Source organism: Pomacea canaliculata, linkage group LG3 (assembly GCF_003073045.1).
Source record: "Pomacea canaliculata isolate SZHN2017 linkage group LG3, ASM307304v1, whole genome shotgun sequence".
NCBI lineage: Eukaryota > Metazoa > Mollusca > Gastropoda > Architaenioglossa > Ampullariidae > Pomacea > Pomacea canaliculata.
In genome coordinates, this window is record NC_037592.1 from 6,999,442 (window position 1) to 7,016,078 (window position 16,637).

Genomic DNA, 16,637 nt, shown 5'->3' on the forward strand with positions numbered 1-16,637 from the left:
TTCGGCTAATAAGAACTTTCCTGTTTGAACTTTGATGGAGTACTGCTTGTTTGTAAAAGGAGGATAGGAAGTGGGAAAATGGAGGAGAAGGGGGCGGGGGTGCTGCTCAGACAGGGATTTGACTGGAGGTTTGCGCTAAGGTGGAAACTTCAATCAGAAATTCTTTATGAGGGCTCTGTGGGTGCTTCAGCTACATAGCTATATTGTTTCGCGTTCTCCCCACCCCCAACCACCCTACTTTTCTTGCTGGTCTTATTTGTCTCTACTAAGCAGCAGCATCTGTCACCCCAAGTTCCAGACACTGTTCATTCAGCTCATTTAGCCTCATTTTTCACAGGCCTTTAACATCATTAGCTTTGTAAGTAAATGAGATTTATTTTCAGCGGCAGGTTTTATTTTTAACTCTGTATTTGAGTCATTTCAGTAATGTGCATTGACACATTTGACAGAGGTAGTAAAGAGGGCACAGATGTGGTAGATGCATCATGGTGTATTAAATTATACCCACATCAAGGACACGTATGCCTTCCCCTGCTTGTGCATTTTAGAATGGGCCTTCAGGTCCTTTTCTCCTATGAAAAGTTCAGGTCACCGATGCTGGCTTTTGATGGTAGTGACATGCTTAGTTATGTTATGTGCAAATTTAGTACAGTTATAGAAGGCAGAATGGCCATCTAGTCTGTAATCAAGTGAGAAGCCATAAGGTGAGCTGGTAAATGTTTTTTTTTTAACTGTACAAAGAACTGACCACAGTTTTTTTGTTTTTTTTAGCCCAAAAGACTGGCAAAAAGTGCATGTGGTGAGGACAGATAGCACTCATTGATACGTTTTCATTTGTGGTCCCTTCCTCTTCTTCATTCTTCACCCTTCTTCTGTATTTCATTTAGTTTCTCCAGATATTGGTAACTCAAGTAGCTTTGAGGGAGGTTGAGCTGAAATACAGTTTACAGATTTTCTCATATTTTTTATATGTACAAAACTGTAGGGATAGTTTTAATAACCATCTACCAGAAGAGACAAGACTGTCACATGGACACCTTCTAGAGTGCATAACCTCTGAACTAATGAAGCAGATAGTATTTTTACTTGAAGGAAATGCTCTCCCTTCTGCTTGCAGGTTAGTTTTATATTGCCTATATTGATATCTGCCAAAAATGCAAACCATTCAGGTTGGTCTTTAATGGTAGTGGTGGGCATGATTTATTAACTTCTAGGAAATGGTTAAGTTGTAGTAGCATTTCACCACTTGGAATCTGGCTTCGTCAAACAAGACTTGAAAGTATGTGCAAGAAGTGTTTCTGGTTCTGTATGTTGAACTGAATTAAAGAAAACTTGTATTGCGTGCTGAACTAAGATTTTTAATTCCCCACTGCTGGTAGATGTCGAATCAGATGTTCAGTTAACTGTTGCTTAAAGGAGTTGGGTCCTATGGCAAGACAGAGCATGGAGAAGAGTGTACTTAGTGTGTGACAGCCTAAAGTGGGCACTGCAGCATTATCAAGGGGCATGCAACACTTAACCATGCACTTGCCCCAGTGCAAATTATAGGTTCCATTCCCTTTTGGGTGCATGGGCAGGGGAGTCATCAGTCAAAGGTTTAAGTTCTCACTTTTGCCATTTCTTTTCCTTGAGCATGATTTTGAAGCTTGCCATTTTTCAGACTACTAATAAACCGAAACTTCAGTTCTAACTGTCTTTGTCATATTCTTTCTACACATTCTTTTACAGAAAATTATCTTTCTTTACAAATTTTATCTTCTTTTACTTTATGTTTATCAGATGTGTTGATACCTCCTTATGTCAGAAGTGACCAACATTTTGAAATATGAAGGATAGCCTTAAACATAATGTATAAACTTTGTAAGAGCAAAAACTGACACTTAATAAAAATTTAAGTTGTGCTTTGTGTTTGTGTGTGGGATGGGAATTCAGAGAGGGCATGAGATATCTTTAATTACTAAGCAAGTAATATTAGCTTTTTATTGAATGATACATGAATCACTTTAGTAATTTACATGTTGAGGAAATGTTTGACCTTGACAACATTATTTTCAATAGAATGTGTGCCTCTGTAGAAAACTGTAAAGTTCGCAAAATTGATTAGAAACATAATGACATGAGCTAGAAAATAACACAGACTATGCTCTTAAATACTTGATGTTCACAAAGAGTGGTCAGAGAGACAAAAAGAAACTTTTTTTAAGGTCAGTAGTTTAACTTTTGCAAGATGTATTTTGCACATTCTTCTCTATATTTAAACAGATCGGCATTAATGTGACTGTGCATATTTTAGCCATTTTTCTGGATTGATTTATTATTGTTTTTATTGTCATTTCATCATCATCATTATCATCATTTGTTAAACGTGGAAACTGACGAACATGTGCAGATTGTTCTTTCTCTGCTGCAGGAATTAGCAACAGTAACAAAGGAGCTGAATCAGATAAGGGACCAGTTGTTAGAACGTGAAGAAGAAATTGCAGAACTGAAAGCAGAACGGAACAACACAAGGGTAAATACCTGTTTATTGTTTTCATTCCCTCCCCTGCCCCATCTAGTTTTAAATAAGTTTATCAGAAGAGTGTTTTGTTGGTCCTAAAGGCAGTGTATTGATTGTTTAATACCACAATCCTAAAATCATAGATTTATTTTTTTCACAGGGGAGAGAACACTTGGCTTCATTTTATGCCTGTAGCATGTAGGCCAATGCCACAGCTCCTGCATATTAAAGAAAGCCTTGTGCATAGTGTGATCAAAAAGGCAAACTCGGGGAGGCACACTGACACAAAGAGCCAGCAAAAACCAATAATTCAATGACAGGGCCTTGAGAACTGTTCTCACCCTGAACATTGCCCACCAGAGTAATGATTGGCTTATGGCCAACTCACAGTTTTGAGGTCGGCAGACATGCATTTTTGCTAGAATAAAACTCAGGGAGTTAAAAGCTGGGCATTGAACTTATTTGATTTTCAGCTTTAAAAAATATGAATTGGGAATACTTGAAGTTATTTTATATTAATATATTATTTTCCTGAGACCTTAAATTATTGAAATAAAGTGATTACAAAGAGCAGAAGAATATGTAATGTACGATTTGAAATAGTTCCATGGCCTGATTGTGTGACCTATTGACTAGGGCTTTTAACACTTCTAAATGGAGAGTGACCATGAACAGAAGCAGTTATTGGCAAGAACTTTCAAATTTGAGCCTTTTTTTTTTAAAATATGCAAAGGTATTTTAATAGAGTTTGTGCTTTCACAAAATAGGTCTGTATAATACAAGTGATAATGCTCATATGAATGAAACAAACGCTGGCGACAACATGTCTCTGAAGAAAGTTTAATTTGTGGACTAAATTTTCACAGTGTACTTCGTATAGTTGATTTCATGTTTTATTTTCTTTAAAAACAAAAAGTCAAAGTTTCTCATATGTTGTTTCTGTAAGCTTAACAGTTCTAAATATGATAGTCATCAAACAGCTATATATGGCTCTGTACCTCGAATGATGCCATGCTCACCATGCTTTATAAAGACCAGCACTTTTAAAGAATGAAAAACTTTTCATCCTTGTGCTGAAGAGGCTTGCAAAATCTTTAGCCAGTTTGAAGAACCATTTATTGAAAAGCCAGAGAAAATTGTCTAACCCTTAAAGTCCCATCAAATCACTACACATTTTGTTTTTGTTTGAAAAACTAGATTTAGCTCATTACAGATACCTAATCACCTTTCGCTACATTCCATCATGTCTCCTTATGACTGGTACCTCTGGTACCAGTTACAGAATAAAATGAAATAGCTAATCAACACCTACACTTGGAAAAGAACAGTAGAGAGCGAAGCATAGGAAATCGGAACCACCTGGGCCCAACTGAAGGGGGCTGCCCAAAACTGGGTCCGCTGGGGAGGTGTGCTGGGGAGGTGTTGTTGCGGCCCTATGCTTCTCAGAGAGCAGCAAGGAATAGACTAATCAACACCTATCCATGTAGCCCCACTTGTGAAGTATATTTGTGACAGGACACACATTTGATGACACTTCAAGCACCTCTTCTGTTTCTCAGCCAAGATAAAATGCAAAATTAGAGTATAAGAATATAAAGATGCAGAATAAACTGATGTGCATTGTACAGGTATTAGATAAGTTAGGCATCTGGCCATTTACACAAGTAATAAATCAATAAGTTACGAAAACAGCATCTGATCTTGCCAGTTTATGGTCAGAATTTTATGATTTCCTGGTGGCATTGCTGCCTATTAGTTTTACCATCATAGCTGTTAAAGCATCATTAAAGATATTGCTATTCTTGACAGTCAGCAGTATTCTCCATAAGAGCTGATTTTTGTGATGTAGTGTCCTTGTTTCTTGTAATAATTGGTTTTGTTTATATATGTGTCAGTTCATATCTGCTTATGGATTACTGTATTAAGGTATTTTGACTTAGATGATTATTATACAAGTGTCTTTTTAATGGTATATCGGCAGAAAACCTTAACATTGTACCAACAGTTTCACAAACACAACATCGCCTTATCAATATTTTGTAAGTGGGACTTTGAGCAGGCATGATAACACTCTCGTGCATATTTGAATTTTCGTGATTTTGTATTGGCTTTTTAATATCACTATGACAAGCAGTTCCTTCTTATTCAAAAGGTTAAAGCATTTTTCAAGTCTCGAACATGCTGTGATATAGCCTTAGTTGCTGGCATGGCATAAAGTTCAAATAGCCAACCTTTTCTAGTACTTACATGACCAGTGTAAGATAATGACATTTTTTTTGAGTAACTTGCCTTTTAGAGACAGATTCTGTGAAGAATAGCAGACCCACACCACTGGGACTGCAGCTATGAAAATGCTTCCAGAAACCTAAATCCCAGAAGATCCAAAAGTTAATTACATTTTTGGTGGGAAGGGATAGGTGGGGTGTGAAGATCTCTTGTTGGACTCGAGAGAAGTATTCATATCTAGACACCAGAGTTTCTTGAGGCAAAAGATGCTGGCAGTTTCAGTCAATATGACTCATTAAGAATTAAAAGTATTTGTATTGTAGTAGTGTTGGATACTTGCAGTTAATATGAATTTTAAAAAGCTAGCATCTCGCTAAAAGCTCCTTTGCTTGACCAAAGTCTGCATACAGTTAGTTGCTTGTAGGGGTGGGGATGAGAGTGCACATACCACATCCTGTTCATTTTTAGTAGACATTTTTTAATTGTAGTGTATTAGGATGGGGAGATTTTGTTTGCTTGCCTGTTTGTTTTCATTTCCTTTTTTGGGGTGAGTGGGTGGGTGGAATACATGTGGTCTTACTCAGAAAACTGCAGGTAGGGCATTTGAGAAACGTGGTTGTTTTCTAGTTGTTGTTTCATAGGAATGTTTGTCTATTTAGGCATTTGAGTCCTATATCAATGTATATGATGATGTTACAGCTACTGCTAGAACACCTTGAGTGCTTAGTCTCACGGCACGAGCGATCCTTGAGAATGACTGTGGTCAAAAGGCAAGCATCATCACCAGCAGGAGTGTCCAGTGAAGTGGAGGTCCTGAAGGCTTTAAAGTCTCTCTTCGAGCATCACAAAGCCTTGGATGAAAAGGTGAGTTATATTAACCTTATAGAAGTATTTGACAGCATGTGTTGCAAGAATTTAACATCCGAGAGTCTCGTTCAAATTACTGAAGTACTATATAAGAGCTGATCAAATGTGTATGGTACTGCTGGATAACCAAAGTGTGGGTGGTACTGCTGGATAACCAAACAGAAGCTTTCTTTCACATGACCATACACGTCTGTCAAGGGTATCTCCTGTCACCCATGCTGTTCAGCACCCTTTTAGAGGAAAACATGCGTGGAATCCTCCATGACCATCACGTTTTTATTTCCGTCAGTGAACAGCCAATTAGTACCTTATACTTTGGAGTTGACATCAATTTGATAGCAGGCACCAACAGAGAACTGCAAGACCTTACTAACAGACTGACAGATAGTTTGAACACATGTGGAATGGAGATCAGCACAAGTGAAAGTAAAGTTCTAGTCATTGACAATGGAACAGTAGATGTACGCATGAATATTATACAGTTCAAGAGGTAGACAACATTATGTACTTTGGGGCCATCCTTTCCAAAGGGGAGCACAGAGCTTGATTAATAAAAAGAGCAGGTCACAAACTTGTCAGTTTATAAGGAAAACTGAAGTAATAAAACAGCTTGAAAATGGGCATTTTAAAGATTTTATTAACTGAGGATAAAAAAAGACTTAAAAGTATGACTTTATGGAATGTATGATGCTTTGGGTTTTGAGAAACTAAAGTGTAAGAGAGGTGCTTTGGTCATTTGGTAAAAAATGAGTAACAGGAGCACTTGTTACTATGTTTAAATATGGATAAAGTGCCTGCATACTCCATTTATCCTCTAAAATGTATGTGTATATTTGTATGTGATACATTTATATGAAAAATGTTTGGTTTCCACATTGGAAACACCTCTTCTGTTGGTCAAGCAAAATGCTGATAAGAGCTTCCCAAAGCCAGCCAGGTCACCCTAAAAAGCATTTTGATTGCATCTTCAGGCTTTGATAAATACAAATGATTGCAGAAATAGTAGAAAGGCCTAGCACAAATGTCCAGCTCAGTGCACAGCTTCTGTTCTTTAATAAGGATGGATGTTTGTACATAGGTGCGGGAGAGGTTACGAGTAGCATTGGAAAGAGTGGCACAGCTAGAGGAGGAGCTAGCAGCTGCTAATCAAGAGGTGAGGACAACTACATCATTTAAAGATGTATCACTTTCTCTGTCTCTCTCTCTCTCACCCTCGCCCACACACCCTCCTACCTGCTATGTTTGTTTTATGTTTTGCCCCACCCATATACACCTCCGCTCATCCTTTCACCTCTGTACCTCAGATTTATTCATTTTGCTATTAAAATGATATTTTGAATAATAAATGTTGACCAGAACTGTGCACAGTCTGAACTGGGTTGCCTATTGCATGTTGTTAAGAGTCAATTGATCGTCAGTGCTTGCAAGGGTGTGCCAAAAGTTGGGAGGAGGTGAACTAATGCACAGAAGGGATATAATGCACGTGTGTATGGATGCAGTGTTAATAAGTATATATATATACTCGTATGCAGTGTTGTATGGATGGCACACTTTAAGTAATTGTAACATGAGTTTGAAACCCTGTATTAGTTCAGCGGCTTAGTATATTAATAGTAGTACAAACTACGCAAGCATTGAGCTACCTGCTACTTTTGCAAGAATACCTTTCTCACCGTGAATCATGACCATGGGCTTTAGAAGCCAGCTAGCAGTGGTTTAATGAGGCATCGAGAAAGCAATTAATTTCCGGGGGTATGGCAGGAGGACTTGGCTATTTATGCTGACCTGGTGGCATAAAGTGTTGTTGAGCCCCAAAAAACTTGTCCAGGGCAGGCAGTTGGGAATTATTATTATTGCTAGTGAATAGGAGTCTATTTTAAGCTTGGTAATATTTGTTGACTTGATCACAACCTACATTATTCCATTAAGGGACACAAAGATTATTGATTTCAATTAGTATTATGGGATCTTACAGTTTGGCTGGGTGTTTATATAGCTGATTGAGTTTGCTACCATTTAATAGTTATTGAATATTGAAAGAAAAAGTGTCTTACAGCTTACATACTTGTCGGAGCAAGTTGTAGGGTGTTTTGTGTTATGTGTAGACCTATTATGTGGGATTAGGATGCAGAAAACTAGAGGGTCTAAAGTGCTGAACAGTTACCAAACTTAAAAGATTCTGGGTGACAAAGTATTTGAGGAAGTGGCAATGGCAGAGCAAAAGTACAGAGGAGGAACAAAGCAGAAACTTGTGTGTGGAGGGCATAGAAGAAAATATTACTGTAGCTTGAGAAAACTAAAAGATCAATCAGAAATCATGCAGGAAAAAGGCTTCCCACTGTTAGCAGCTTCATAAATTTTGCTAGCTTCTGTCCTAGGATCACTCTGGTTTTGTTTGTTTATTTGGGTTTTTTCCTATTCCTTTCTATTTCTTGCCAGCACAGTAGATTGATGAAACTTAGCAAAAGGGAGACAACAGGAGAGGTATGCATTGACTAAATGACCTCGGCTGACTAGTAACCAAGAAAGCTTGTTTTTGAAGCTCACTTTGTAGGGGAGGTACTGGTTATGTCAACATTTAGGGAAAAGTTGTTTGAGGCAGCTAGGTCATGGTTATGCTTTTAGCCACTTGGCAAGATTTGGTGCATCATTTTTGTCTGCTCAGCCTAGTAGCATCTAATGGTGGAAATAGCATCCTAATGCTTGGAGCAGGTGGGGTTACTATGGGTTGACAAATAGTTTCAGTATTTAGATGACTGTTGAGGTGGTGGAGACCAGATAGCACCTATAGTGCCTGGTAATAGTTTCAGTGTTTTAATGACTATTGGTTGAAGACCAAATAGCACCTGTAGTGCTTGGTAATAGCCACTTCAGTCAAGTAACCCCAGAGCCAGCAGTGTATTGGTGTATAGCTCATCCTTTGCAGTGCTGAAGTTGGTAATAGTGGTGGAGTACTGTGTGTGTTGATGAAGAGCATAGTTATAAAAAACAACAAAAAAATGTATAATGTGGAAAACTTGGAGATAGTTCAGTTGCAGTGAGTACCACCAGCACATATGATTAATAGCTGGGAATGCATCAAACACTAGTGTTTACTCATACCTTTACTCATACATTCATTTAAGAAGTTGTGTCTTGTTCAGAATCTGTCCATCCTCAACCTCAGTGAACATGTTAAAACCTGCATTGTCTCCAAAACGTAGAAGTATGCTATGATTTTACCTCCATCACCCTTCTGTGGCTGGCAATGCTTGGTCTTCCATTCTTGGTTGCTATAAATTTAAGGCATTACTGTCTTTTGGCTTGTAAAGTAGGGTTGCTAGCTCTTTCTTCTTCCTAAGCTGCTTCTCTTCCTGTCTCCCTGTCCTTTACCAGCCCCAGCCCCAGCCCCACTTCTGTCTCTTTGTAGCAGTACGAAGTTTGCAGCAGGAGACTGCAGTTATCCATCCTAACACATGGAGTTTGCTGCAGATAATCTTGATTGATTCACTGGCCTCATCTGCAAACAAATCGTCAGCAATATTGCTCCTACCTAACCTCTTCCCCTTACCCCCAACTCTCACCCAACCATGAATGCTTCTCTGGAGAACCAGAGTATGATTCCTGAAAAAAAATTTTTTTTTTTTTTTTGGTCTGTAGTCTGATTGGATTAATTCATTACCTTTGGTTCAGCAATGGGCTTTGAGCGATGAATCCTGGTGAAGCATGTGGGGGCTCCCTGTTTTTTCTAAGAGGAGCTTTTGCTTTTCAACCATGCGTACTCATCAGTTAAACTGGATAGCCTTTTTTTAAATAAAAAATATATAATTCATTTCTACCAATTTTAGAACCATAAAGCAAGAGCAAAGAATCTTCGATGATCAGAGAAATAATTAAATTTTTTTTTTTTGTTTTCTATGAGTCAGCAAAAGGTATCCTTGTTTTGTTGTTGTTTTTTTAACCTCCTTTGTTATTGTCTTTGCTCATGTTCCAGGCGAATACTCTTTCTCTTTCACGCACTTACTTTCACAAACACACTTAGCACTTTAGGCGAGAGTTTATGTTTTATATATATAAACATAGCAACACATTTTATGTACATCTTCTTAAAGTATTTGATGCTTTCAATATGTTTATATAAGTTTTTATGTTGAGATTACTAAAGCTTACTTTTGATGGAGTGGCATTAAAGAATGATGCTACACAGAGTTGGTTGAGTCATTGTGCTAGGTTTAAGTATCTGGATAGGAAAGGTTGGTTGTTGTTTTTTTTAGATGTTTTCGTTGTATTTATTTTATCTAAATCTTGCATGAAAGTTTGAAAACCTCTCCATTTTTCCTTTAATTGAAAAGAAAATTATATTTTATAGTGTTTTGAAAAAAGTGTTATGTACCATCATTCTTAAGTAGTTAATTTGAAAGAAATTGTAATTTGTTAAAAGTATCCTGCAGTATAAGCCATGAAGTGGATGGTGGTAGCTTAAAGAGGACAATTAAAATGATGAAAGAAGTGAATTTTCTTAATATGGTCTCATTTTTTTTTTACCTTACCTCCTCACATTGACTCTTATTAAAAACAATAGAGGAATGAATAACATACTTATAAATCGGGGTGACAGCTGTTGTCTGTCTGCCTTTTTTGTAAAACACTCGGTAATACAACATTCCGACAGACGCATTTCATACTTTGAAGTGGATTAATACTATTAATTGTTTAATCTCTTTGTGATTGTGAGTTTGAGTGAAGAGGGAGATAACAGTTGCTGCTGTTCACTTCTTTCTGGGTAGTAGGAAATCAAAGTTTTGTCATACCATAGGAGAATGATAGAAATGGTGACTTGGGGAAAAATACCAGTTTGCTGCTGTGTCCTGTTAATCACAGGGCCAAACAGTGGCAAACAGCTTGTTGGCAACTAGATGAACTTGTGTATGACATTTATAGCTTTGTTCTGGAAGAGTGCCCCAAAGTTCTGACAAAATCTGGAATTTATTGCAGTTGTTCACACTTCGAGAACAGCAGAGTAAATCTCGTCATTCAAGTGGCAGTGTAGATGAAACTCGTACAGGAAAATCAGGGTCTATAGATGGCATGCAGCCTGATGGAGAGCAGCAAAATGCTGCACAGTCTCATCCAAAGGTTAGAGACTTACTGTAATTAGTGTAGTCCATTTGTCTAGCTGTCTGAAATGTTTTGCTTTGAGCTTTAACAACAGCAGCTATGTCCATACATAGATGTATGGTATCAGCCAGTGTTAGCAGAATTGAAAATAAATAAAGCTCAGTCACTTGTACCTTTGGCTGTGAAGATTGCAGAAAGCCATGCATTGTATGATAATGCTTTGTGGCAAGTAAATCATGTACACTCAAAATCTTGGGTAATGGATTTGTAATCAAAGATTAGTACCAGCCTTTCTAGCATGATGAATTTTTCAAAAATTTGTCCATGGTAATTATCAGCCTAGCTGTGCTCTGCCTCATTGTCAGTATATTCAGTTGCAGAACTTTTGTCCCTCTTCCCCTCCCCCCCTCCACACACTTCACCTTCATACGTCTGGGTCCCCCACCCCGCCTGTGTAGTAACATAGAAACTATAGAAATTTGTGTAGTAACTATAGAAAATCAGCAGACTGCTTTCCTTGCATGCAGAAAGAGGCTGCATTAGCACCTCTTTCATAACTTGCTCAGTTCTCCACGATTTTCCTGCCATTCCATTCCTATTTGCCCACGCTGAGGTATTGGCATGTTTTGCATACAAAGCATTTTTCCCATATCTCAGAATACAGAACAAGTATAATACTTTATATTTAGACTCCCCGCCCACCTCCCAATCCCAACCCATCTCATTTTATAGTTTTTAATTCACTTGCAGTGTCCAGTAATGTGCCCGTAAATATGGCAGGGGTGCATGTCATTCTCTTTAACCAAATGCTCTGACATACCTCAGTATACATACAGCATGCGTGCTGCATTTTTGTCCCATTTATACATTAGTTGAACATATACATCTTTACTTTTTTCTCCAGCGGTTATCAAATGGCTCCATTGATCCAGACTCTGATATCACCAGAGTACTTGAGCTTCAAGACACTGTGGAGAAACAGAACACAGAACTGACATCATCACGAACGCGTGTTCTGGAACTGACCAACAGGTGCACAGAACTTGAAGAGAGCCTGAGTACTACTCAAAAAGACCTTAGCAAAGCTCAGGAACAGCTGGTCAAGTTGCAGAGGGATCTGCGAGAGGTGAAATGTGCTATATTGCTTCCATGTTGTTTTTGTCCTTACTTTCTTCCATTTGTATAGGATAGTCTTCAGAGAAAGATTTAATTGTTTATCTGAATGTATAATAACCACCCATCCTGTTCTCTTCACCTTGCATGCAGATAAAACTATTGTTGCCTTGAAACTGCCTCGTGCAAAATACAACAGAGAGAAGGGTTTTCCACCATTTGCTATAATTATTTTAGAGTATTTTGTCAGAATTTTTTGTCAACATGTAGAGTGTAGCTCTTGCAGCCTTATGGTCCTCAAGGAGTAACAAGGAATAAACTAATGTAGACTGTAGCACATTGGTCAGAGATAAAGGATACATTAACACCAACCTGAATGTAGCGAGAAACATTGCAGTGTTTAAATATGTTATTCCACTCTCATCCCCCTTTGTCTCCTGTTTTCTTTTTTTCGAGCATTGTTACAAATATAACCCATTAGAAGCTTATGAGGGGTTTGTTATGCCTTAGTCACAAGCTCAGAAGGAGGACCAGGAAGAACGTATTGCCACCTTGGAGAAACGGTACCTCAATGCACAGCGAGAGTCTACCTCAGTCCACGACCTCAATGACAAGCTTGAGAATGAGGCTGCAATGAAGGATGCTCAGATCAAAGCGGTGTGTTGATGTGTAGAGAAGCCACTCATGTTCATTTCCATCTTTTACAATATATATATTTTTTTTTTGGGGGGGTTGGGGGGCTTGTGATTCTGCACCACATTTATCCTTAAAAGTCTGACCAGTTTATCACATTAACAGTTCACTTGACTTTGCTGCCTGGGAAGGCAGTAGGAAGCCTCTATGCACATTTGTTACAAGATAAGGAATTTAGGCTTCATTTCCAGATAGCATACAAAAAAAATATTAAATATATAAACATGGTACAGGCAGTTTTTGGAAATCCCATTCACCATTGGCAGATTAAATGATTTGGGGACATAAGAATTGTTGTGCTTGTATGGTCCTAGATGGAGGAGAAGATACGATCACTTTCAGACCGATTGGACTTGTCAGAACAGCGCTTACAGCAGTCTCTGAAAAAAGCAGAAGCTCTGCCCACCATGGAGGCTCAGTTACAGCAACGCATCGAGGCTCTGACCCAGGTGTGTAAGGTCATTTCGTGGAAATTATACTGGAAAAATTAGTATTTTATCGCTTTCTGTGTTTTGTTTTGTCTGTCACTTTAAAGTGCATTTTGTTTTTCTCATGTATATTTTTTGTTGAAGAGTGATTTCATCTGCATCTTTGGAATGAGATGATATGATGTATCTTTGTATTGTATTCTTATTTCCCCTTAACCCAGCGGTTCTCAACCTTTTACTTGTGACGCCCCCCATACCCCTGATGAACAAAGGTACGTCCGCGCGCCCCCCTTAGCCAGCAATGTAAGCTAATTTCACTAATACCGGTATAAGAAACTTTTAAAAAATGACCACCTTTGCGTCCCCCTTGTAAGCACATCATGCCCCCCCAGGGGGACGCGCCCTACCTTTTGAGAACCTCGGCCTTAACCCAAAAAAGTCTTTATCTTAAATTTCCAGATGGATTATGAAGCTTTTGACATGTAAAACCACATCACTTGGTATTGCTTATATTTGCTGGTATGGGAAAAGTAATGCCTTTTTTTAATGTGTGTGTTTTATGATAGGCTGAGGAGAGGCACGGGTCAACAGAGGAACGGTTGTCAACATTGGAACAAAACCTTCAAGACAAGGAATCGGAGCTACAGAGGGTAAGTGAACTGGTCTGATTCTATCGTGCAGGGTCATAAAGGTGGAGAGATTAAAAAGGTTGCCATGAAGGTGGGTAGAAAGGTTGTCATGAAGGTAAAGAGGTGAAGGTGGGTAGACAGGGGCATTGGTGTGTGTGGTATGTGACTCCAGAAGTTTTGTTTTTTGAAAAGCTAGGTGACAGAGAAATAATAGCTGGAGTTGTCACTCCTGTCCCTAACAGTTGAAGCCTCAGATAGCATTATTTGAAAAAGAAAAGAAAACAAAAAAAAAAATTCGTTGAACACCACATATATACAAAGTAGGATATGAGCTGGAGCAGGAAGCATTAAAGTGTGTGTGGAGACTTTGGTTTGTCCAAAATTTGTTCTCTAGTCAAAGTGATTTTTCAGTACTTTTAATGTGACTAAATGTTTGTACATTTGATCCATTAAAAAGACATATTACCTTTTTTTTTTGTTTCCCCAAATTATAGCTTATTGCTTTTGATGTGAGCTATGTGTAAATTTGCCAAGCATAGGAGTCTTGTTTTAATATATAGTTGATTGAAAAAGGAGGTTCAGTTTGGTTTGGGTGAACTGTGCAGCGTTAAATTTTTCATCAGATGCAGCATTCTAGGGATAGACATATATTGCATGGTCTTATGTGAAAATGTCAGAGTCAACCACCTAGCATCCTTAACTTTTTTTATTGCTAGATCAAGACTGGGTTTCATTGTATAATTAAGATAGAGCTACATCTTGTCAAACAGCAACGTACAAAAACATGTTTGTAGATGGAATCTTATTCCAAACAAATGTTAGAAGCCAGCAAGACAAAAGTTTTTTTTTAAAAAGAGCACTTGCAGGTAGTACTTTGTGCAAGTTTGATCTCATTGTCAGGATGAAAAATGCTCCAGGCTAGCACGTAAAGAGTGCCCTTAAACAAGCTTCTAGACAGTTTTACAGAACAGCAGACAGGAATGTAACAATATGACTTGTTTCTCAGAATTATTCTAGGTTCTCACACCATTGTAAGCAAATCCTAGGAGTATATGGATAAATTAGTGCATAAATTATACAGTTCTGTTGATCTTGTTTTCAAGCATCAATACCTTTAATTATTTACAACACTATCAGCATTTTAGTAAGTGCATTCTTGTTCCAGTGCAAAAACAACATACTTGGAAACTTGTGTTCTCTGTGTCTACTTGTCATTCTCTTCTTTTCTTTCTTGTTTTATATTTAGCAACTGCTCCCAACCCACACACACACCCCACTTTGAAGTAAGGCTGATGTGTTGTACATTTAAATATAAGACATTAGCATGAGTAAAAAAAAAAAAACCATTAAAAAAACATCTAGAAACTTGTCTTTTGAATCTGTCTTTTGCCTAGATCCTGAGCTTGAGTAATGAAAGTTTTACTCAGTATTGTCATCAGTTATTTTTTCTTTCATTTATAAGGATGATTGAGTTATTATCATGCTTAAATATTGAGTGTCTGTACTTATGAAACAGCACTTAAAATAGATTATGGTTGTGCACCTTAAAGTGTAATCATGTTTTGCATGTGACTTGGTGCTGAAAAATATGTGTGTGAGAGAGAGAGACAAAGGAAAAAAAGATGAAAATTACAGTTTTATGAATTAATGAAGTTTAAAATCTGTCCAAATTGGTAGTTTGATCATGACATTTACAATTTATTTGCTGCTTTTTTTCTTATCATTAGGCACGGCAGAGAGAAAAAATGAATGAGGAACACAATGCTCGGTTATCAGCCACTGTTGATCGGTTATTATCAGAATCAAATGAGCGGTTACAATTACACCTGAAGGAACGTATGGCTGCATTAGAAGAAAAGAACCAGTTAACCCAGGAACTGGAGCGTGTTCGCAAAGCACTTGATGAGACACAACAAGAGAAAGTAATTGCTCTTTTTGTCTTTCTCTTCCCTTTTTTTGTCTCATTTCTCTTTTCCATCTCTTTCTTCCTTGTACTATTTCTACACTACTTACCTTCTTTCACTTGAGTTGTTTTTTTTTTCTTCTTGTCTCTCTATCTGTTTTCTCTTCTTAATCCCATTTACTGTCACATCAGTGTGTGTGCTGAGGGCTTTTTAAAAGTTATTTTAACAGCTATAGATCTGTGGAGCACTACAAAAGAAACCTTACCACTATTGATTTTGCTGTTTTATCAATGTTTGTCCTCTAACAGTTGTATGTCTGCCTTCTTTCCCTAGTTGTACACTTGCTCATTTTTATTCCTCCATACCTTTTTTTCTATGTTACTGTCTTTATCAAGCATTCTTGCAAAACTTGCATAGTTTTTAAACTTTTATTCTGCTGGGTATGAATTTAAGTGGTATTATTTTGCTTTTTAACTCATAACCTAGTTTTTCATGTACTTTACTGATTATTCTAATTCTTATTATCGTGATCCACCACCATGTCTGCATGATTTGACTGATTTTGTTGGATTGTTTTTTTTTTTTTTGCAGGAAAGAATAAATGATGACCTATTGCAATACAGACGAGAGGTGGAAACGCTACGTATGCAGATAGAGCAGCTAATGAGGTCAGCTATCATGTTCTGTATGCTGTGGCATAATTAAGTTACAGTCACAACTCTAACTTCAAGAACTTTTCCATTCCTGAGAGAAATAAAGAGATGCTTTGTCAGTTGGTAATTGAATTTTTTCATCATGCTGTCACAAGAAAGAAAATTTTTAATTTGTAAGTTAAAAATATTCCCTGCTCTTTTGTTTCTTTTTCTCTTTATTGTCATTGTATATGCATAGCATCTTAGCTTGCATGCTCAGAGAGGATGGGTAAGCACAATTAAGTGTCTTGAGTTCTGCCTCAGTTAGTCTTCTATGCATGAAGGGTGCTGCTAATAAAGGCTGAGATCACATTATGGTGGCAACATGTGTTTACACTTTCAGGGCTGGCTACGTCTTTGAGGATAATGTCTCGAGGCGACATCAGAGAGGGCGTGAACAGGCCATGGTGGAAGATCCAACCAAGGTCAGTGTTGAAAAAGATTAGTTGTTTAAAATGTTTGAGGAACTTTTAACCATGCCTGAAGAT

At 37.8% G+C, this 16,637-nt stretch overlaps 1 protein-coding gene across 11 annotated transcripts in view; it reads left to right on the forward strand.

Annotated features, from left to right (window-relative positions):
- LOC112558503 (liprin-alpha-1-like) overlaps positions 1-16,637 on the forward strand; it is a 63,350-nt gene that overhangs the window by 11,232 nt on the left and 35,481 nt on the right. For 10 of the 11 annotated variants that reach the window (XM_025228976.1, XM_025228978.1, XM_025228977.1 and 7 more), the window contains exons 2-12: positions 2,411-2,512; positions 5,426-5,590; positions 6,672-6,746; positions 10,568-10,708; positions 11,595-11,816; positions 12,314-12,460; positions 12,811-12,945; positions 13,491-13,574; positions 15,281-15,475; positions 16,049-16,125; positions 16,493-16,574. In XM_025228976.1, coding sequence (XP_025084761.1) covers positions 2,411-2,512; positions 5,426-5,590; positions 6,672-6,746; positions 10,568-10,708; positions 11,595-11,816; positions 12,314-12,460; positions 12,811-12,945; positions 13,491-13,574; positions 15,281-15,475; positions 16,049-16,125; positions 16,493-16,574 — 1,425 coding nt within the window. The remainder of the gene's footprint in view (positions 1-2,410; positions 2,513-5,425; positions 5,591-6,671; positions 6,747-10,567; positions 10,709-11,594; positions 11,817-12,313; positions 12,461-12,810; positions 12,946-13,490; positions 13,575-15,280; positions 15,476-16,048; positions 16,126-16,492; positions 16,575-16,637) is intronic. The other variant, XM_025228973.1, reaches the window with a different exon arrangement.